This window comes from Fusarium venenatum (genome assembly GCF_020744135.1).
Source record: "Fusarium venenatum strain MPI-CAGE-CH-0201 chromosome Unknown EDB82scaffold_1, whole genome shotgun sequence".
Taxonomy (NCBI): domain Eukaryota; kingdom Fungi; phylum Ascomycota; class Sordariomycetes; order Hypocreales; family Nectriaceae; genus Fusarium; species Fusarium venenatum.
The window spans coordinates 8571613-8592800 of NW_027072129.1; the positions used below are offsets into that span (position 1 = coordinate 8571613).

At 48.4% G+C, this 21188-nt stretch overlaps 8 protein-coding genes and 1 non-coding gene across 9 annotated transcripts; 4 read left to right on the top strand and 5 right to left on the bottom strand.

The window, feature by feature from the left end:
* Window positions 1-1329: 1329 nt before the first annotated feature.
* EDB82DRAFT_490667 (uncharacterized protein) lies at window positions 1330-2187 on the bottom strand. The gene is made up of 2 exons (XM_065608371.1): window positions 1611-2187; window positions 1330-1548 (listed from the first exon to the last, which is right to left on the bottom strand). The coding sequence occupies exons 1-2, from the start codon at window positions 1802-1804 to the stop codon at window positions 1485-1487; spliced, it is 258 nt and encodes an 85-aa protein (XP_065465830.1). The 5' UTR covers window positions 1805-2187; the 3' UTR covers window positions 1330-1484.
* A 2329-nt stretch (window positions 2188-4516) lies between these two features.
* On the top strand, window positions 4517-6538 carry EDB82DRAFT_490677 (uncharacterized protein). Its single transcript, XM_065608372.1, has 5 exons — window positions 4517-5096; window positions 5163-5268; window positions 5325-5710; window positions 5762-6287; window positions 6338-6538. Exons 1-5 carry the CDS (start codon window positions 4569-4571, stop codon window positions 6436-6438), a joined length of 1647 nt encoding a protein of 548 aa, XP_065465831.1. The 5' UTR covers window positions 4517-4568; the 3' UTR covers window positions 6439-6538.
* EDB82DRAFT_490679 (ubiquitin-conjugating enzyme E2-binding protein) lies at window positions 6539-8160 on the bottom strand. The gene is made up of 2 exons (XM_025727389.2): window positions 7529-8160; window positions 6539-7172 (listed from the first exon to the last, which is right to left on the bottom strand). Exons 1-2 carry the CDS (start codon window positions 8123-8125, stop codon window positions 6570-6572), a joined length of 1200 nt encoding a protein of 399 aa, XP_025588423.2. The 5' UTR covers window positions 8126-8160; the 3' UTR covers window positions 6539-6569.
* Window positions 8161-8318: 158 nt separating this feature from the next.
* On the top strand, window positions 8319-9978 carry EDB82DRAFT_490680 (uncharacterized protein). Its single transcript, XM_025727378.2, has 3 exons — window positions 8319-8916; window positions 8974-9600; window positions 9648-9978. The coding sequence occupies exons 1-3, from the start codon at window positions 8427-8429 to the stop codon at window positions 9752-9754; spliced, it is 1224 nt and encodes a 407-aa protein (XP_025588422.1). The 5' UTR covers window positions 8319-8426; the 3' UTR covers window positions 9755-9978.
* A 160-nt stretch (window positions 9979-10138) lies between these two features.
* EDB82DRAFT_490682 (Rad17 cell cycle checkpoint protein-domain-containing protein) lies at window positions 10139-13041 on the top strand. The gene has a single exon (XM_025727367.2). It carries the CDS (start codon window positions 10258-10260, stop codon window positions 12838-12840), a length of 2583 nt encoding a protein of 860 aa, XP_025588421.2. The 5' UTR covers window positions 10139-10257; the 3' UTR covers window positions 12841-13041.
* A 209-nt stretch (window positions 13042-13250) lies between these two features.
* Window positions 13251-15145, bottom strand: EDB82DRAFT_424917 (cytidine deaminase-like protein; the record flags this gene model as incomplete). Its single annotated transcript, XM_025727356.2, has 3 exons — window positions 13251-13406; window positions 13457-14939; window positions 14997-15145. The coding sequence occupies 3 exons, from the start codon at window positions 15143-15145 to the stop codon at window positions 13251-13253; spliced, it is 1788 nt and encodes a 595-aa protein (XP_025588420.2).
* A 641-nt stretch (window positions 15146-15786) lies between these two features.
* Window positions 15787-15886, bottom strand: EDB82DRAFT_t40. Its single transcript has one exon. It is a non-coding gene; the product is annotated as a tRNA-Leu (tRNA).
* Window positions 15887-16378: 492 nt separating this feature from the next.
* EDB82DRAFT_490688 (SGNH hydrolase-type esterase domain-containing protein) lies at window positions 16379-17764 on the top strand. The gene is made up of 4 exons (XM_025727345.2): window positions 16379-16843; window positions 16901-16946; window positions 17015-17203; window positions 17303-17764. Exons 1-4 carry the CDS (start codon window positions 16633-16635, stop codon window positions 17592-17594), a joined length of 738 nt encoding a protein of 245 aa, XP_025588419.1. The 5' UTR covers window positions 16379-16632; the 3' UTR covers window positions 17595-17764.
* A 682-nt stretch (window positions 17765-18446) lies between these two features.
* Window positions 18447-21176, bottom strand: EDB82DRAFT_89780 (uncharacterized protein). Its single transcript, XM_025727334.2, has one exon. It carries the CDS (start codon window positions 21094-21096, stop codon window positions 18646-18648), a length of 2451 nt encoding a protein of 816 aa, XP_025588418.1. The 5' UTR covers window positions 21097-21176; the 3' UTR covers window positions 18447-18645.
* Window positions 21177-21188: the final 12 nt, after the last annotated feature.

Here is a 21188-nt window from a genome sequence, read left to right on the forward strand (position 1 = left end):
ACCAGCGGGTCGGCAATTCTTTATGTCAGAGCAAGACAAGGAAAGTAAAGAGGGACCTGAGCTCAAACACTGGAACAGGAACAATCGGCAATAACCACTGAAGGAAAAAAAAAAGTCAGGCAAAGCCCTTTTCCACTAAAAAAGGTAACGTAAAGAGCACAGTAAACTAAACAGTGACAGACAGTTTGGTCTAGCCTAGCGTTTTAGTCCTAACTAATATATTGGGATCCGTAGACTCGTCTGTGGCTGCGTGTCAGATCTAGGACGGCTCTTCCCTGCACCGGGACAAGTCCCCCCAGTAGAACCAAAAAGATGGAGACTTCGCATCTAAAAGCGCCCCCATAAGAGCCCCATAAAAGCCCTGAGAAATCTCGACTCTGGGTGGCTGTTCCGGGCAGTACTCCCCTGGTACCTGGGCGGTATGCGGTAGGCGTGCTGCTACTTTTAGTGAGCTGGTCTCGTCTCTGCATCAACGGGGTCAGGTTTCGGGGCCTCGGGACATCCATTGAGGGCGGGTGGATACGCAATGACGTTGGCTGCTGAGTGCTCTTGAACGGGACCTAAATCCAGCCACTTTTTCATACCACTTTTCTTTTCCTTCTCCTGAAATTGAATGTGAAGTACGGTTGAGACATTCGTAAACAAATATACCGTGTCTAAAACAGTGCTCTTTATCCAGGTTTGACACATGTATACACCTCGCACGGGTTGTTATTGTTTACCCTCTTACCATGTCTCTATCTCTCTCCAGCCCCAGCAATGCCATGCCATGCTCGTCCTCATCCTCATCAGCCAACGCCTCGTCACTCTGTGTCGCGTCGTATGTAACAATTATTAATATAGCTTACTAGCCATGTCTGCCTGCCTGTATGCATACGCGCTATATTCATTACGGATCCGTGGCATCGGAAACGAGGCTTCCAATCCTTTACTGTCCGCCCATCATCTCGCAGTTAGCGGGTCGGCCTAGGCGGCTCTCCCACCCATTCATCTATTATTCGTCTGCGTAATGAGTTGAGACTGATGACAGAGTGGAGTAGCTTCTGAAAAGCCAAGATTGAAACCGAGAGGAGAAATAATAAAAGGGAGACCTCATCTCAATTAAGCGGATAATCAGCCTGTAAATCCTAGTCTGTTTGAGAGCTATGTTCCGGCTGTATGAAGTAAATAGTTGTCAGCAAGTAAACATTCGCAAGGAGGGTTTCTAGAACGAACTTCAGAAAACTGCCTAGCTAAGTTAGCCGCATGTCCTGTCCTGTCTTACTTGGTAATACCACTATTGTTGAGCTGGGCTGGTTGAATCAATACTACGGCATGTACAGCCACATTGGACCCTGGCATTTTAAGACATCCATGTTGCTAGGGGTTCCTCGTATTCAATGTTTGATCTGCCAATATGTACATCTTGAATCTCGAATTTTACATACAACCTTGTGTGCCTCCCTCACTTCTCACAACAAGCATAAAACATACCTGAAATTTAACTAGCAGTCGCAGCACGTACCAGGTATGGCCTGTTGTAAAATGTACTGTACCACCAACAGTACGGTAAGCATTCTGCAAGAAATACTAGCATTGAAAATCTCCATTGACCAATGCTCTCGTTCAAGGGTGGCTTTGGCCAACTGTCCTCAGGAATTTCTCTATTCAGCATCGAGTGTCGGTCCAGCTCAGTTGATTTGCTTTGCTGTTCTTCACAAGGGGGCGGCTGAGTGAAGACAAGGAAACTCGGTGTTAGCATTGACAAAAAGACCGAGAAGAAAAACAGTATGCAACATAACCTAACACCTGGGCAATATCTCATCTTGCCTTGTGCAATTAGCTTCCGCTATGGCGAACCCCCCCAAGATCCGATTTCGGTAGGCAGTGCGGGATTGGAGCATTGAAGAGCTCCATACTAGGTTCATCATGATGGTAAACTGTCCTGGACCCTAAATAGAGTACTTAAAGATACATCATAGTGACATTTATCTGGTCTGGTGCCTTGGAGGTTTGATGGTTCATCAGCCATCCTCAACTGGACTGGACTGAATCAAGCCAAGTATTATTACATGGTAACAGCACTGAAGGATCACAATTGAGCAAGTCAGGGATTCGAGGACAAGATCAGCGAGAGCCAACCGTCGACCCCACGCTCCCTGGTTTTTCACAGTGCTTGGCCGTTTCAAAGTTTCAGCTTGCTCATCTTCTAGGCTTCTACGGGGGCTGAAAATTACTGATACTGTGCAGTGAGGGTAGTACATGTAGTGTAGCAAATTATGCCTCAAAATTAGAGATGAGAAGCTAGCATCTGTAAGTTGTACGTATATGTGCACACGCAGCGCTTAACCATTATCACCTCAAATTCTATCCAATCCAAGTTTGAATGTCTGTCGTCGTGGTTCTCTTTGGTCTCCTCAAACTGTGATCAACATATGGGGTAAACTGCAATGGAACCTCAGAGTCTCTGCCACATCCCGTGCTACCGTCAAAAAATAACGCCTAAACCAGTTGCAATTATCGGTCCAGTCATCGCAAGTCCCTCTCCCTCTTTCGGCTACGGCACATCAAACACATCATAGGCTTCACCCGTCATCATGTTCATTGGAGATGAGAAACCATGACAACCACAGTCAGAAACCAAACTCCCAAGAACCCAACTTACGCGGCAAATATTATCCGCCCCTACTTCAACCCTCCCTCTGACTGTAATTATGCAGTGCCCCCTTTTTTTTCCCTCTTCACTGTTTCTCATTGTCGGGCTATTTTATCCCACCCTCTCGCCCGTTTCGCGTCGTCTCGTGGCGGAGGGTCGCCTCGTAAGATCGATCTGCAAAACCAACTCACGAAACATGATGCCCTGGTTGGTCGTTTCCATCTCGCGTCACAAATGGATCGTCTGGGCCGTTACTGTCTTGTCGGTTGCATCAGGAATTCCTCCCATACCCTAGGGGAAAAGTACTTGTCTTCTCGTATTGCAGACCGACTCAACAGCACATGATGGTAAAATCGCAAACTTGTGTTGGCGAAAATCCATTTCCCAACGTTAGTGAGTCTTGGAAAGTTCGTACCGGGCTCGTACTCCATAGTATCCGTTACCTAGTGGTCTATCCTTTTTACTCCGGCTTTACTCGGCCGACTTTTCTGTGGCATGCTAGCTTATTATTAGCTGTTACACGAATCGCCATACATATCACATAACGGAACACAGGAGAAAAAAAGTGTCCGTAAAACAGGGGGCTTACGGCCCTGCATGCATGGCACAGCAGTACGGCGCCCAACAACGCCCATGATCGTCGCCATTCTTTACTCCAGAAAGGAACCAAGTTCAAGGATTCGGCCAACAAGCTACAGAGTACTCTGTAGACCAGGCAGTACAAGTTACCTGTCATCGAGTCAAGGTGCATGCCACACCGGGAACCGAGCTCAAATATTAACGCCGCGATAATAATTGGTAGCAGAGAATTATCTGTCAGAAACGGAGGTGCATTCGTTATGGTTACTCTCCATGCAATGCAATCCACAAACTGACAGGTTGTTTTTTGAAAGACGGCAGAAGAAGAACAACCAAACCGCCCGACGCTAAGAGAGACAGAGACCACCAAGGTATCGTAGGTTTGCGTCATAGTTTAGTCCCCTGGCCTAGCTCATCGTTCGCTTGGAGGGAGACTTGGCGGTAGCCGAAATTGGCCCTGCAAATCAGAAAAATAGGGATTGACAGAAGGGACAACAGCAAGGAAAAAAGGTAGCGTGAGGAGTTGTCAAGATTTCAATGGCTCCTGAACCTCTCTTCTCCGTATTTTCGGCTCCAGTTCTTGAGTTAATGCATGCTCAACTAAAAAGGCTACCAAAAATCCACATTCAGACGCATCGGCAGCTGCATCTCGTCTCTGCGTCTGCTTTTGCGTTTGCATACTGTACTGTACCTTTTTATAGAACATTCCGGAAAATCGTCCCACCCTGGTCTCGAGCCAGCCCGGTCTGTTCCCCCCTCATCAAGTCCCAAAACGGCCCTGCCTGCGGATCCCGACCAGCGACTGTCATGGAGAAAGAAGATTATCAGTTGTTGCGATCGCGTAAAAACCCACAACACAAGCAATATCTCGGGTGGTAGATGCCTTTATATTAACGGTGTATCAGACTTTGCCTGAAATGTTACAGTAAAATCGGTGGGCCTCATTGTTAAAGCGAGTTTGACTCTGTCGGCCGCGCAATTAATATGGCTCTCAACATACAGCCAAGTCAAAGCCACGACGCGTCCGCATATCAAATTGACTATGTCGGCTTAATTTAAACAACACAAGCAACAAGTGCTTATATATACTAAACTAGACCCTAGACCCTGACTGTGCACGCCCTTGATAGTTGTGCTTTTCTCCAGCCATTCGTGATACAAGCTTCTTTGAGCCAAAGCTGAGGTATTCTCTGACTGTACTGGAATACCTGACTCGAGAAGCTCACTCATCCAAAGGTAAACTCACCCTTGCGATTGGGTCCTTCTTTGTTTGTATGTACATATAACATCACGTGACGTAAACTTTCCTATTACGGTAAATTTCAACTCACCGAGACCCACTTTCTGCGAGGACATGGAGGATATCACGAATGTTCGAGGAAGGAAGGAGGTATACCTTAAACGAACCTCATCTCTGTTTCAGTTCTCAACTTCTTTAAAAATGGATTTAGCACCTCTGCAAATCTTCCAGTCCGTGTCGAACTCTCCTAATGACGTTGACCTGGACGAGTTCCTCCATGTTCAACGTCTTTGTGACGGTGCTTCAACACCACCAAATGAACCAACCCAGGCTCAGACATGTTTAGACAAGATCGTTATCCCTGCCGCCGCTAGCGACGAGATACACCACAAGCAAAAGAGACAAGATGATGCACAATGTGGCAATGAACTGAATCAATCACATACGCAGCCAAGACGCAGGGGAATTCGTTCCAGTGTCTCATCGATACCCGAATACTCCGTCATATGTTTTCCCTCTAACCCTACTAAACCGAACGGCATCAAGAAGAAGAGGAAGGACTTTGACGAAAAGAGGCGGCAGGAAGTTGCCCAAGTACGAAAAAGCGGCGCTTGCTTTCGATGCAAATTCCGAAGGATATCTGTATGTCGATCTCATTTGACTTACATTGTATGCCTCGAATGAATCAAGCAGAGGTTGACCTCTTAGTGTGGTGTAGGAGCGCCATGCCAGGCATGTGAGAGAGCTGCTGGTATCCTCGGACGAGATTTGTGCATTCGCGAGAAACTTACCAAGATGAGATTCAGTTCTGGAGGTCAGTTTCCAGACGCTGGCTTACATCGGGTATCAGAGGTGGTCTAACGGCTCTAGATCTTCACTACATCGATTACACTGCACGTCTCCTCGATCAGGAGCTCATCGCTGGCACAACCCATTTAGGGCCTCATCGCAAAGTGTCGTTATCAATGGATTATCCTGGCAATCCAGCTCTCGAAGTCGAAGTCCAGGACTACTATGGAAACACAACGCCACCATGGTTCTGCTGCTGGGTCGTGACCGACCAGGTCGGCGGTCAAGTCGAATCTTACCGCCAGGAAAGTGCCCGATATGCCCTGCCACAACTCCTTCCGCCCAGTCATCTAGTTGGTTGGGTTGAAAGAATAGTCGCCCACCAAGAAACCCGTTGCATAGGATTCCAACAAACTGTGGATTCTTTCATCCTGAGATATAGTCAATCAAAGTCACCCCTACCAATGGTAAGCAGTATCCTGTCGTGATCGCTTGCACCGCCACCTAACACCGCTTAGCATGACTTTGTTCGCAAAGTACACAAACTCAACTGCCTGACTAAGATCCGCCTGGGGCTTATTCTATGCGTTGAAGAAGGGGGCAACATGACACCACCCTCGTGCGCTCTACATACACAGTTCGGACAAATCTCGAAAGCAGCCTCCCAGCCCATCGAAAAAGAAGTTCTCCTGGAGTTGGAAAAGCTAGTTTTTGGGACTACAGGAATTGGTTCCGACAATTCGGTAGCCCTCTGGGCCAGCCTCTGGTGCTTGATTCTTATGTATCGAAAGCTAGTCCACACATACATGGCTTTTCGACAATTCCCATGTCATGTACCAGAGGACTACAGTGGTTTTCCAGAATGCAAGCTGGAAGTCGGCACGCACTTCTATCACTATCTAGTATCCATTTACGCGGCCATCTTCCGAGTGACCAGTCCTTTATACGCCGATTTCAGGCTCGCATCTACACGGAAGCTGCTTGACGATGATCGGTCTCTCATAGAAGCTTTCATGAGTCTACGTACGGAGAGCTTCTATTTTCGTAAGTGTTTTCTTACTCAGCCCTAAACTTTAAACTGACATTGTATTTAGAAAGAGAATCCATGTCGATGTCAGCACCGCCTGATCAGCTACTGCGCAGAATGATTTTGGATCGAGAAGCAGGGCTTAGACCCAAGCAGCTCGGCCACTAAGGGCGTCTATTTATACATGTTCGGTGGGATGTCATGCGAATAATGATCGCGCAATTGAGCATTTGGCAGATATAACGAGAAAGTATACAAGATACCAATGATTGATTTCTATTCCATTTATGATTTACTGCTCAGGAAGAAGGTTCCCATCTTCCAAGCAACCCGACATTCCACTCCTTAAAAGCCCGTTCTTGAGCTGGCAGCAATTGACTGCTCGCCAATAAGCATTCTTCTGCGGCTTTGATAGCTGCCTCTGGTAGAGTAATCTCTTGAACGTCCGAGATCATGGATGTAATCAGCTTATCGCCCTCTTCCGAGTCGATATGCTTGTAGAGTATCTTCATGGCTGTCTTACAACCAGTGGTCGAAGATGCTGTGTATACCACATTTGGATTCAACACCCAAAGATGGAGGTTCTGGCGTGCAGCAGCTGAGCCAGGCTTTACAGATCCAAGCACGTGTGGCGTGATGATAGACTTGGATGACCCCGACCTCGAAATCGTAGCCATGAGAGTCGCTGCAAGACACTCTGGGCTGCTTGGGTTGGGATCTGGAGTTTTGGTTTGACAAGTAATTTGCCATTTAAACAGGGTAACAGATGATGCCGCGACGTTGTACAGACCTACTTCTGTTGCACATTTCCGACAGAATACGTGTAAAAACTTGTTACTCTCGTCATCCTCAAGCGCCAAAGACGACAAACCGAACCCAGCGTCCATTGTCGAGGAAGAATACTGCAGCATGTAAGTAGACGACCAATGAACAAAAGGCATCACGTAAATTCTTGGAAATATGCCTCTCAATAATCCCCAAGCTCCCATGCCTGTGAGAGGTTAGATGAAAGGAGGAGGCAGCGTCTTCAGCATCACCCTAGGAACCCATTCCATACAGAAGGTTTCCAGAAGGCTAGCCGCCCATTGGGGTGGGGACGACCAAAGCATCAATATTGGGGAGTTGTATCGATGGCCAAATCATTGAAAGGTTTGGGAATACCGACATGGACATCTTCTTTCTCCCCAGAGGTAATGGTTCGAGGTATGGTCGAGCACAGTCGAGAATAAAATCAGTGGCGGTTGGATAAAATACTTACTTTTAAGCCTCGGCAGTCAGTTTCCGTGAAGAGGAACGAGGTCAGGTCAACAAAGCCGACACCCTGCTGAGCGGATATAGCATGGTTGGCGCCATAACCTTTAGTGGCCAGAGACTCAGAATCTTGGTGTTCATGGTCATGAGGTTTATGGCAGTGCCAAAACTCCATCATTTCGGCCCAATTCTCACTTGGTAGGTCTTTCCATTCATTTATGGCACCCTGAGAAACAAACTCGCTTCCACAGTTCCGGCAGCCTACCGGTGAGCCCGTCTTTATGTCAACAGATGTCCACGGTAACGCCTGGTTCTCCAAAGAGAATTGTGCAGGTTTTGCCTCTGCGGGTGAGACTGGAAGCCTCCATGATAGACTTGGGCGACCAGTCTGAGCCACAGGTAAGACTCCTGCCACAGACGTTTGTGCTGGCAGGGTGATGCTCTCAGTATGGCCTTGATGTGCCACGTTAAGTTGACGGCCCCCATTTGAGATATCTGCTTTTGTTGTGGGATTTGCTGGCGCTGATAGAGACGCCACGACAGATATTTGCCTAATATTAGAGAGCAGTTCTGCATATATCGCTGCAGGGTGTTGAGAGGCCATACTCGAAGTATCACTCGCTGAAGAGTGAAGTGAAGTGATGGAATTTAAAGAGAAGAAGGCGCGACTCAGTCTGATTGATAATTAAATGGATGGTCCGTGCACGCGTCATGTCATTGGGGAAGGTGTGACTACATCGCGACCCCCAAAGGAAAAGTAGCCCCGCTATTTCATTTGTTAGTGTCCGCTGGAAGCCCCAACGGAAGCTCAATTTGATCGCTGCTGGGGCTTTTGGTTGAACGTCATTGTCATTCTCTGCTCATTAACATTGTCAATCTCATCACCTTCAAAACATCTCGATATCATGTCTGGCATCCTCTCACAAGTGCCCGTAGTCAATCGACTATTGGGGCTTTATTCTAATCGCCAGGCTATCAACGTGCCCTCAGTTGAGATTCATCACATTGAGACAGACCCGGACAAACGGGCGAGATGTCTGAAGCATCTGATCAAGGCAAATCATGCCAACTACTCCATTGTCTATCACAATCTTCAATACGACAACCACAACTCTCACATCCTTAGTTCGGCATATCTATTAGGAGCAAGTGTTTCTCAACTGAACGACATCTACGACAAAGAAATTCGAGAATTGGACCCATGGGTACCTTCACCCGCTGAGCTTGGTGAGGATGACTGGGAACAGCACAGAGGCGACAAGAGATACCAGCGTGCTTATGTGGACTTTTTCGAAGACAAATTTGTTATGCGTTTCAAATATGACTGGCGCCAGGAGGTGCAACACTATTTGTTCACTGGTGATGAACCCTTGTTCCATGGTCTGATCGGTGGCCGTACGTCTACTACACCTTTCATATGAGAAACGAATGTTCAATTGCTAACTCAAATAGTTGGACACCCGCTTATTCACTTGGGCTATGCTTTCGAGATGGATTGTAAAGAAATTGCCATGGAAGCCTTAGGGATGGCTTGTGTCCAGTACAACTTTTTGCACAAGTATCTCGACAATCCATCATATACCAAGCAAGCGCCTTTCACTTCGGCATCACCACTAGATCTTCTCACCAAATTGGCCAAAGATAGTCGATTCGACTCCATTAGCCCCAATCTGAGCGGCATGGAAGAACTCTTTAACAAGCATGAGGATATCATTCTGGAATACTGGAACGCATGGGAGATTAACGATGCCCTGAAGCAATTTGAGTTGTCCCAAGAAGCTGCGGCCGCTCTGCTCGTTGCGACAGTTAAGCCAGGCACTCACGCATTCAATTTTATGCTTGTGCATCTGCTAACAACAAGTCATGCCGTTCGAATTTTGCTTCCGTTCATCCCCGAGAAATACCACATTACCCTTGTCCGGGAATGGTGGTTACTTGTCTTAGGCATCTTTATTGTGAAGGGCCGGCCTCTTCCCGATCCGGACAACGTTGACAGCGATGCTAAACAGCGAGGTTGGAAGTATGTTGAGGACAAGGCTTTGAACTCTGACTGGGCCACTGATGCCCACTATGTCAAGGGTAAGTTTTATTATCCTGAGTGAAAGACTTCATCTAACCTGTGGCAGCAATTCGTGCTTTGAAGGAAGCCTCTAGGACGTGGGGTGATGTTCACAACCGCTACCTCCTAGCAGCCCTTACGTTTGTGGACAACTTTCAAGGTTGGACATTTTGATGCGGCGTTTTGAGAGGATATGGGCTAATGGGTATGTGATTGTATGAGAAACGAAGTGAAAGTAGCTTTTATACCAGGTCAATAGGAATGGCTATACTGTACAACCACCGCTGGGATTCGATCAGACTTTTATCAATTGACTGTGGAGAGAATAAGTGACGGGTCACAGAGGCCTATGAAGAACCCGAAAATAATAATAACAATAATAATAATAACATCATGTCTATTTAGTTACTAAGGTATTTTGTTCGTGAATCACGATAACCTTCAGTTCCAGGGGGTGTGCATTAAAGTGGGTCTCTGCGTCTCTGCTGCATTGTGGGGCTGGTAATTCAATTCACGATAAGGCAGGCTCCAGAGCTCAGCTATCAGCTTAACAGCAACATCGCATCGTCATCATCACTTGTACCAGGGCCTGCAAAATCAGACTATTCGACTCCTTCAGCTCAATCGCGTATTGTTTATACCGTTATGTTACCTCTATAAATGCATCATCTGCGCTGATGGCTCCGCCCGCGAAGCGCCGGCGGCGGAACATCGTCGAGGCTTCAGACGACGAAGACGAACAGCCCCGTGTTAATACCTTGAACAAATTCCTTCTTTCCTCACCAAGTTCCTCTACGAAAAGCCGCGCCCCTACAGCTTCTCCAAGTCCTACAAAACCCAAAGTCCTCACCAACAAGCCAGCAGCCAAGAATGGCTCCCTCCGTCTACCCCGTCGAGCGCATCAAAGCCAGCGCAACAGTACGAGCCCGAGTACCAAACGAACGAAAGATGTCGGAAAGGCAGCAGACAAGGGAAAGACGGCAGACTTGAAGACCCTTTTCTACAATCAGGCACAGAGAGCTGCAAAGACAGCGGCTGTGGACAAACGATCCGTCCCCCTCGACGATATTATCAGTGATCCCATCTCAGAAGACGATGATATTTCAGAGCAGAAAGCGAGTTCTTCGAGTCTGGTTGGTCAACACGCTAAAAAGAGGCTACGAAATGATTCACAGACGGCATTCTCGACCGCTCCCAGCGCTAGCCAGAAGTTCATCAAACCACAGAAACCAATACCCCTTGCCACCGCTAACGATGATTCACGACCATGGTCCGAACGATTTGGGCCGCAGAACCTGGAGGAACTCGCCGTACACAAGAAGAAAGTATCAGATGTGAGAAGATGGCTGGATGATGTGTTAGCAGGACGCATGCGACAGCGTCTGCTCATCCTCAAAGGTGCAGCCGGTTCTGGGAAAACGACAACGATGCGACTTTTGGCGAACGACATGGATTACGAACTTCTTGAATGGAGAAATCCTGCAGGGAGCTCTGGGTTGGGATTCGTTTCGGCATCGGCGCAATTCGAAGAATTTCTTGGTCGCGGCGGGAAATTCGGAGCGCTAGATACAGACGTCCCGGCATTACCATCCTCCCAAAGTAGCTCGCAAGCTACACGAAAAAGCGATTCTAAACGAGTTATACTCATTGAGGAGTTTCCAAACACGTTTGCAAAGTCTTCGACTACACTGACATCTTTCCGCAATACCATTCTGCAATACCTTGCCCATAACACACCCTCTCTATCCATGTTTGCGAAGCCTTCTCAACAGGGACCCGTGACACCAGTAGTCATGATCATTTCAGAGACTCATCTTACAACGACATCCGCTTCAGCTGACAGTTTCACCGCACATCGGCTCCTTGGTCCTGAAATATTACAGCATCCTGGGGTTGGCATGATTGAGTTTAACGCCATCGCGCCATCTTTGCTCCTAAAAGCACTCGAATTAATCGTCCAAAAGGAAGCGCGGAAGTCGGGACGAAGGAAAACCCCGGGTCCCCAGGTTCTGAAGCGTCTCGGTGAGATCGGAGACATCAGAAACGCCGCCTCGTCGCTTGAGTTTCTTTGCTTGAAAGGTGACCAACAAGGCGATTGGGGCAACAAGGTTGCCTTTTCGAAGCAGACCAAGGGTACGAAGGATGCTATCAAGCTTACGCAGGGTGAAGAGGAGAGTCTGGAGTTGATATCACAACGCGAAGCGAGTCTGGGCATCTTCCACGCGGTTGGAAAGGTGGTCTACAACAAGCGAGACGAATTTGCTCCGCGGGATGATACCACTGAAAGACTACCGGGCTTTCTCTCGCAACATTCACGACCAAAACGGTCAGAAGTTTCCGTGGACACTCTAATTGACGAGACTGGTACCGACACACACACTTTCGTCTCGGCGTTACATGAGAATTACGTTCTATCATGCGAGAGCACAGATCCTATGGACTTGTCAACACCGATGGATTATATCAATGATTGTATCGAGTACCTATCCCAAGCCGATCTCCTCTCCCCATCAAGAGACATATTCTTCGGTGGTAGAGGCGGCTTCTCGAGCCCGGACTCTGGCAGCCATGTATTGCGACAAGACGAAATAACATTCCAGGTCGCTGTTCGTGGCATGTTGTTCTCTCTACCCAACCCTGTCAAACGTAAGTCGTCGTCCATGTCCAAGGGTAGTGATGCCTTCAAGATGTTCTACCCAACTAGTCTCAAGCTCTGGCGCGCCAAGGAAGAGCTGGAGGGTTTTGTGGATATGTGGTCCACAAAGTTACTGAAGGGCGATGATGGAGCGACCAAGAACCTGACCGATGGCGCCACAGCGTTCCGTCGCCCACAACAAAACTCTGATGAAACTTCCTGGATGCAACGCAAGCAACAGAGCCGACAGGCTGTTATGAAGCTGCAGAAACAGAAGCAAGAGGAAGATGAGACCCAGGACACTCCTCTACTTTCACTCGGTAGCGCAGCTCGGCGCGAGATGCTCCTTGAGCGTCTGCCGTACATGGCTCATGTTGCCCGAGCTCGCAAGACATCCACTTTCCGTCTCCGCGATCTTGAAAAGGTAGTAGCGTTTAAAGGCATCAACGCCGCAGACGAAGAATCCGATGCGGAGGATGATATGGCACCTGGAGAAGCGTGGGCGACAGACAAGCCCTCTGAAGAAATGAGCCCTCGAAAGAAGCGCGCGGGTATAAAGGATGGGAATGTATCAGGGTTGCTTGCTCAGAAATTGGTGCTCAGCGATGATGACATCGAAGACTAATAAAGGGGTAATGGGACTGGGATATAAAAAAATGCTGCGATTTGCGATCCATTTGATTTTTATCTGCATTTGGGATTGGAAGGGTAGCAACCACGGAATGGAGCAAAGGGAGTATATACTTTTGGTCAGGCTCACCCTCTCACGTATGAAAGCCTTGGAGTGGTAGAATCACAAAACAAACGGGCGATACAATAAGGTACAAATAGTTCAAAAATCATCATAATCACGTTGAAGTGAGCGTCTGGGCGCGGCGTTAAGTCTATCATATATACAACATTGCAACCATAAAGATCACAAATTCTGGGAATCCCTCATTTCCATGCCAAGTTCTGCAAGCCGTGTCTTTACTTTTCCGGTTCCATTTTCATATCAAATATCAACAAAAAACAAAATTTCTCATCAGGTATCGCTTAGTGGTGGAACAGACGAATGCTCTGCTCAACAAAGGTAATGCCAAGCTTCTCGGCAGTGTCAAAGACAGCAGCGTCGTTCTGGCTGCCACCAGGGGCAGCAACATACTTGACTCCTGATTGAGACACGCGGAAGACGTTGTCAATAAAGGGGAACTGTGTTCTATGTTAGTGATTATTGATGAATTAGGATATATGTTACTTACGAAAGCGTCACTGGAAACGCAAACGTTCTTGAGCTGCTTCATCCAAGCCTCACGCTCCTCGGCAGTGAAAGCAGCAGGGACCTCCTCGAAGACACCCTCGAAAGCCTCACGCTCAGGGCCATCCTTAGGAAGCTGGCCGCTGACGAGCAGGTCGATGGCGTTGCTCTTGTCGGGACGCTTGGTACCCTTCTTCCATTTAATGCCGAGAACGCGCTCGTGGAATCGCATCCACCAGTTGTCGGCCTTGTCGCCGGCAAGACGAGTGCAGTGGATTCGGGACTGCTGTCCAGCACCGAGACCAACGACCTGTCCGTTGTAGGCGTAGCACACAGAGTTACTCTGAGTGTATTTGAGAGTGATGGTAGCGATGGTAAGGTCGCGAGCAGCGCTCTCGGGGAGGGAAGCAGTGTCCTTAGGGGTGATGATGGTGCTGAAGTGCTTGGGGGTGATCTCAACATCGTTGCGGTGCTGCTGGAGGTTGATACCGTAGACAGTACGGGTCTCGGTGGCGGGAGGGTTGTACTCGGGGTCGATCTGGAGGACGAGGTATCGGCCACCCTTCTTCTTCTTGAGAATCTCAAGAGCGGCATCCTCGTAGCCAGGGGCAATAACACCGTCAGAGACCTCCTTGGAGATGATGCGAGCGGTAGGAACATCAACGACATCGCTAAGGGCGATCATGTCGCCAAAGCTGCTCATGCGATCGGCACCACGGGCACGAGCGTAAGCCTGGGCGAGGCTGGACTCGTCAATGCCCTCGATATCGTGGACAAAGTAGACCTTCTTCTCCTCCTCGGTAAGAGGGAGACCAATGGCAGCACCAGCAGGGGAGACGTGCTTGAAGCTTGCGGCGGCAGGCTTGCCAAGGGCCTTTTGAAGCTCCTTAACGAGGGGCCAGGCGTTCAGGGCGTCGAGGAGGTTGATGTAACCAGGAGAGCCACCGAGGACCTTGAAGGGAAGGCTGCCCTCGGAAACGTAGGCAGCAGCAGGCTTCTGGTGGGGGTTGGCGCCGTATCGGAGAGCGCTGTACTGGTCGCCATTTCCAGCGTACTCCTTGCGGAAAAACTGGGAGATAGCGGCATCGTAGTCGGCAGTGTGCTCGAAGGCCTTGAGAGCGTATCGGTTGCGGCTGCTCTCGCTGACATCGCCCTTCTCGAGCTCCTTGAGGAAGCCAGCGTAGTCGTTGGGGTCGCTGAGGATGGTGACACGCTTGTGGTTCTTGGCGGCGGCGCGGATGAGAGTGACACCACCAATATCGATTTCCTCGACAGCCTCGGGGATGCTGACGTTGATCTTGGCGACAGTGTCCTTGAAGGGGTAGAGGTTGCAGATGACGTAGTCAACCTTGTTGATGTTCTGGTCGGCAAGGTCCTTCTCGTCAGAGGCGAGGTCACGGGCCAGGATACCAGCGTGGACGGCAGGGTGCAGAGTCTTGACGCGACCAGCAAGCATCTCAGGGGCCTTGGTGATGGCAGAAACGTCCCTGTTGAAAGTCAATTAGCTTTATTGTCGCATGAAATAAACAATTGAGTTCACCTACTCGACAGGGAAGCCAGACTCTCGGATCATCTTGGAGGTACCTCCAGAGGCGAGAATTCGAACATTCTGCTGGACAAGACCCTTGGCCAGGTCCAACAGACCGGTCTTGTCGTAGACCGAGACGATGGCGATCTTCTGCTGAGAGGACATCTTGGAAGCTAGAAGAGGGAAGCTTTTGGGGGATGAAGAGGAGAAAAAACGAAAAACAGAAGAGGACGAAGATAAAAAGGAAGAAGAAAAGCTGTAAGTGGAAAACAGGCGCCTCATTCGGGTGCGGATTGGGCTCCTGGCGAGTAAGGAAAGGCCAAAAGGAAAAAAGTTTGGCGGGGTAGTAGCGATTTCGCAATAGCGAGCTGATGAGGGGGCGGGGCAAAGAAGGAGCAGATAGGACCAAGAGATGAAAAAAAAAACACAAGAATCCGCACTTAAGCGTGGGTCTTTTCTAAAGTGCCGGTAGTAACAGTACCGGAAGCTATCTACAAATTATTAATTTTTTGCAGGGGAATCAGCCTTATACTTGGTCATAGCTTGGTAGGTATGACGAATAATTGCGGAGGGAATTGGATGTTTATTATTGTATTTGAGGGGAAACTATTGCTTCTTGGAGGGGATGAAGCTTCAATCCATCACAAGCCAGAGCTGTACGGATTGAGTTTGAAGCTTCAACTAGCCTCAAAATTTTCCCTATGATGTCGTGGCAAAAGCTCCGTCATCGCACGGGCGGCGTAACGGAACTTTTTCTTATCTCTCTTTACTGTCAATTCAGCACGAATGGCAAAAAAAGGATCTTTTGATGAGACTGGGACTCGAACCCAGGAGGATTGCTCCACCAGGAAATTGGTGTTAAGGTTAACCTTAACCTGGCGCCATAACCAACTCGGCCATCTCACCAACGGTAGTTGATATAAACTTCGGTCAAAATTTGGTATATCAGGTTAACGTGTTTTGTCATACAATAACCTTGACAATCCTGATTCTAGATACCCAACCTTCTTGGTATTGTATAAAGGCTAAAAAGTAACTCATCTGTAGTCGATTTCTTTGTTTTCGCGAAACATGTTGTGCTATCGCGGTTAAAGATAAACGTTTTATTGACTACCAACCTACGTGCCTTCGTAGTACTCAGTCTACCCTGCAGATAACTCTATTTTGAAGATTTGCAATCGTGAAACGATCAAACTTGATGGATGTATACTTTTTTCTGATGTGCTAACTATGGAAATATTCCACTGAGAAGTCTGAAACGGGTTTTCTTTCTGTGCGCATCGCAATGTTGATGGATGTTGTATTATAAAGGTCACCAACTAATTGAACAATGACATGAAAGACTATCAACAAATGATCACGCGAGTACGTGCATCAGCAGAATAAAACTTTCTACATAGCAGTGAATTAAAGACAATACAACTTTATCCCTCAGCATAAAAGCGATTCAAGTTTTCAGAAAAAGCTCGAAACCGGTCACTCAAAGGTTTGCATGACCCATGCTACCCAGCATCTCTATGTGAACACAGCGCTGTAGCCTACCCGCTTACACTGAACCTACGCCATCACCTCAACCACTATTCCCCCTCCCGCCACTTCTTCCGACCTTATTCACAAGACCATCACAACAACACCACAGAAAAACCATCACTATGCCTCGCAAAAAGCTTAGTATACTATGCTTCGGCGACTCTCTTACCTCGGGCTATTTTTGCCAGGGTATGATGTCGCACCCATACGCTGACAAGCTGGAGGATCGACTCACGGGCACCTTTCCAGAGGTGGACTTTGAGATTGTTGTAAACGGCTATCCTGGCGACGCCGCTTCTTCTGAACGATTCTCGAATAGAGTGAAATCTGCCTGTATACCATCCTTTCATCCCGTTGATTTTCAACTCGAACATAGCTAAAAATGACCAGGGCGCGGGAGAATATATGACTGGACTATTGTCCTTGGCGGCACCAAGTGAGTAGTATATAAGCACGACGACATCATTGGCACTGAAGACAAAAGGCTGATTCACAACTCTGCAGCGACATAGCTTTCAGTATTCCTCCAGAGGTAATTTTCTCGTCTCTGAAGAAAACCTACGACCTCGCCCGGGACAAGGGCGCCAAAGTTCTTGCCCTCACTGTCCCAGAATGCAGCGCAGATAACGACAGAACCATGGCAGCAAGGAATGCGCTCAATGAACGCATTCTCAAGAACAAGAACCGGAACTAGTAAGTAGATGCGCATATATTGAGAAACCAGGACACAATACGGCGGCATTATCATCCCTGGCCTGATCTTTTATCGTGCATGCCGCTAATAACCAACAGCTACGCATTCGACCTCAAATCCAAAATTCCATTTCATTCTCTCTCACAACAAGATCGCCAAAGATACTGGGATGATCATGTGCATCTGGGAAAAGAAGGCTACGACTGGATGGGCAACCACATCGCCGACGCTTTGATAGATATTCTATGGAGCGAAGGCACGTTTGAGCAGCCATCAGAACCCTCAGATGAGGAAGACATGGAAGAAGAGTTTGTATATGATGAGGAGGACGGCAACCCACGGAATATCAACGAGGGTTATATCGTTGTCCGCAAGAAAGATTTGGACTAGAGTGTCGTATGCTTTTGGATGGAGTAGATTGGTATTGATACTACTTGGGATATGATCGATGCTGAGAGTCATGCATCATGGAGTACTAGTTAGAGGGTAATGATCACTATAGCATCTGTATTGATTGGATATATAGGTACCAATTAGCACTCATATTTTCTATCGCGCTCCTGTAGTGTCAAGAAATCCATCTTGGACCAACAGAATCAATGTGATGTTCGCCTGCGGACATCATGAAGTCGAACCCTTCCTAACATGGGAGGGTGAGATTTTTGTCTTTTCTACACATCTCGCCTCGATATTAAGAAATCCTCAACTTGTTTTTATTGATTGACGAGAGAATGGAGCCTCGAAAGAGTAAAGACTTCCGTGATTTCACGTTAATTGTCTGATAGATATAGACTTAATCATGTTGATGGTTGTATAACCTATTTTATCCGATTTTTTGCTTCACTAACATGGCCTCGATTGTAATCACTGGCGTACTGGGAGTCCTTTCAGCACAATTGACCTATGGCCCTAATCACTATCATAAACACACGCCAACACCCGAAAACAATGTTACTTCAAAATTGCCCGATTGCCAGTGGTTCGAACAAAGTCGCCCAGTCATCTTCAATCAAGACTCAAGATCGAAGCCTGCCAAGTGCTGAAACCCGTAGATTTGCGAGGGTGCACCACATGTCTCTTCGCCAGCGTGAGTAAACCACACATCACTGCAGTTAGATGTTGCATTTCTTTAGCACATGATTCTGGAGAGAGATTCGTCAGTTAAAAGAAGGAGCTCAATATTCAAACCCACAAGATATATATGGAGAGGAGTTGCTTTTCCAAGACACCATGGAAGTCGTTGGCATTTGACGCCGAGACTTGTCCCAAGAGTGCTTGTATTGTCGTGATTCAGTATACATGGTATCATCAAACAGACAATTAAAAAACCCGAAAACAAAACGCCCGGCCTGATACTTTTCCATCGCTCCGTGAGGTACAGACTTCCACGCTAGGTATTATTATTACTCATTAGCCAACCCGAGACTGTTCTTCTTCTTTTTCAGCCCAGTTCCCAGGACTCGCCCCAAATCTCGTTAAGGTTTATCCCTAGTAACTCCAGACTCGGATCCAGGTTGAAGGGTTGGGTGGGATCCCCTCCCATCATCCACGGGGCCTGACTCGGGTCGATCGGGACAGCGACGGGCATCGTTGGCGTAAATGAGAAAGGGGTCACCGACTGGATACCAATATTAGGAAACGCCCTGCCTTGGAAGTCGAGCTTCATTACCTTTGGCCGGTCATGCAGCGGTATGTTGGGCGTAGGCCCGGGTCCCATGTTTCCTGGTGGCACACCGTTCATGGCGGCTGCCAGTTGCTCCCCGGACACAGGAGGTTCCTGGTTAGCAAGGAGCCGATAGTGCAAGTTGACAAAGCGCTCCGCTGATGTTGACTTGGCGACCTCGGGCTCTTTGGTACCCAGGTGGGCCTCAAGTAATCCTAATGCTGCACACATAATAGAATATCCCCATGGCTCATTGTTGCCACACCGCAAAAGACGGTCTTCTTTCATCGCAATGCACTTCTCAATCAATTTGAGTGTATGATGGGAATTGATCATGATCATGTTGGTGGAACCTCTCGGCTGTAACATAGTAACGCTGCAGAGGTTGATGGCCGTTGTGAGGGCATCCTCGCGGAGGAAATTGAGGCTTCGAACGCCTTGCTCGTAAAGTTTATCATGCAGTAAAACGATATCGCGCGCTGCGTTATAGTATATGATTTCGGAGTACTGATATTTGGAGTTTTGCTTGCGAAGTTTGAGATAGGGTTGATGCAAGGGGATAATGTATTGCCTCAACTGAACGTGCAACAGAGTGTATGCAATTAAAGGATTTTTCTTGCCTCTGACGTTTTCTAGATTCATATCCCAAGAAGGAAGTGCATCGATCTCCTGGGTCAAGTCGTTGGTGTATCGAATGACTTGGTCGTAATCAATCTCGGACGATGGACCGGTCAAAAGACGACTGAGCTCCAGGCGCAAAGGCAGACTCTGGCGAGCCAAATGCTGAAAAGAAGAGAACGTGTATTCTTTGACAGGCTTTGATGGCGGAAGCACAGTGGTACTCTCGTCAAAGTCGTCATCATCTAGATTGCGAGGTGCATTGGTATCATAATGCAACTGGCTCACAAGAGTAGGAAGACAGTGGTCAAATGACGCCTGCATGTCAAACTCCTGTACCGTTGCCCAAATTCTTCGGCGCATTTCTTGGTGAAAGACAGTGATCTTGGCTGCCATATGGCTCGGCTCACGATGCAAGCCGACAGCAATTCCATCTTGAATCAAAGCCCCGGAGCCTGTCCAGAAACGCTTCTTTTTGATGGTGTTGACTCGCTTGCCCAAGTACAGGAGGCAAGCTACTTGATAGTGAATCAGGCGTCGGTGCTTTTGGCTCTGCTTTGATGACCATTCGTCGCATGCCTTGATCCATCGCTCTGCCCAGTGACGAGCATTCGACATCATGCCGATGAACTTGAGGCTCTCATGAGTGTGAACACAGCTCGCTACAGCCATCATGGAAAGGATCAGCGCCGTGAAAGCAGCGTAGCGCTTGTTGGAACCTGGTGTCCAGTATTCCGCATATTCTCTTTTGAAAGTGGGAATATGAACAATGCGATGCACCTGCTCGAATTGGTCGAGGTAAACATCAATGAGAGCATCAGACTCTTCTTTGTTTGGCAATAGTGCCTCAAGCTCCATATCGGAGTCCTCAAAGACTTTCTCACGATCCTCGCGCCTTCTCTTCCGATCTTTACGATCGTGAAGAATGACTGGACGGAGCCATTCGTCGGCCGTCTCCTTCATGAATGGACACAGCCCTGTCAACTCAACGAATGCCATACTGGCGTTGTGTGGGCCGAAATATCGCGTACGAAATCCTCTGCCTCGAAAGAATCGAAGCTCGCCCTTTTCGCCCGACATGTTGGTAGCTTCGATGGACTCGTGTACTTCGCGGACCGAGGGGTCCTCGACGTTGGCGTTCGAATTGGGATCATCTTTTGTTTGGGGAGAGGTAGTCGTGCCAGCGATGGTGCTCCCATCAAAAGACGCACCAGGTCGGGTAATTTGGTTCTTCAAGTGAGCTATCTCAAGCTCTAATCGACGGATTCGGTCGTGATCTTGGCGCATAAGTTCGGGGTCTCGTGGGGACAGACCTATCGCGGGATCGACGAAGCGGCGGGAGTCGAGTTGGGCAAACGGAGGCGGGACGCCCGACGAGGCATTTACAACCTCTCCATTGCGGGACTCATAGCTACAGCGATCAGGCGTGCCGCTTTTGATGCAACGCTCACACGGAAAGCCTCGATCGCAGGATAGCTTTCGGCGCCGGCACTCAAGACAGCTCAGGCGGACACGCTGCCGTTTGCGGGCGGGCTGGCTCGAGTCATCTCGGGCCCCAGGCTTTCGGTCACCGTCCGAGTCCGGGGTCTCACTTCGGTCTGAAGAAGTCATAGTCAATGCCAGCAGCTCAGGCCGGAGCTTGGTCCAATGCTGTGCGAATACCAATGCGGATGCGGGTGGCTCTCGGAGTTACGAAGGAGCAG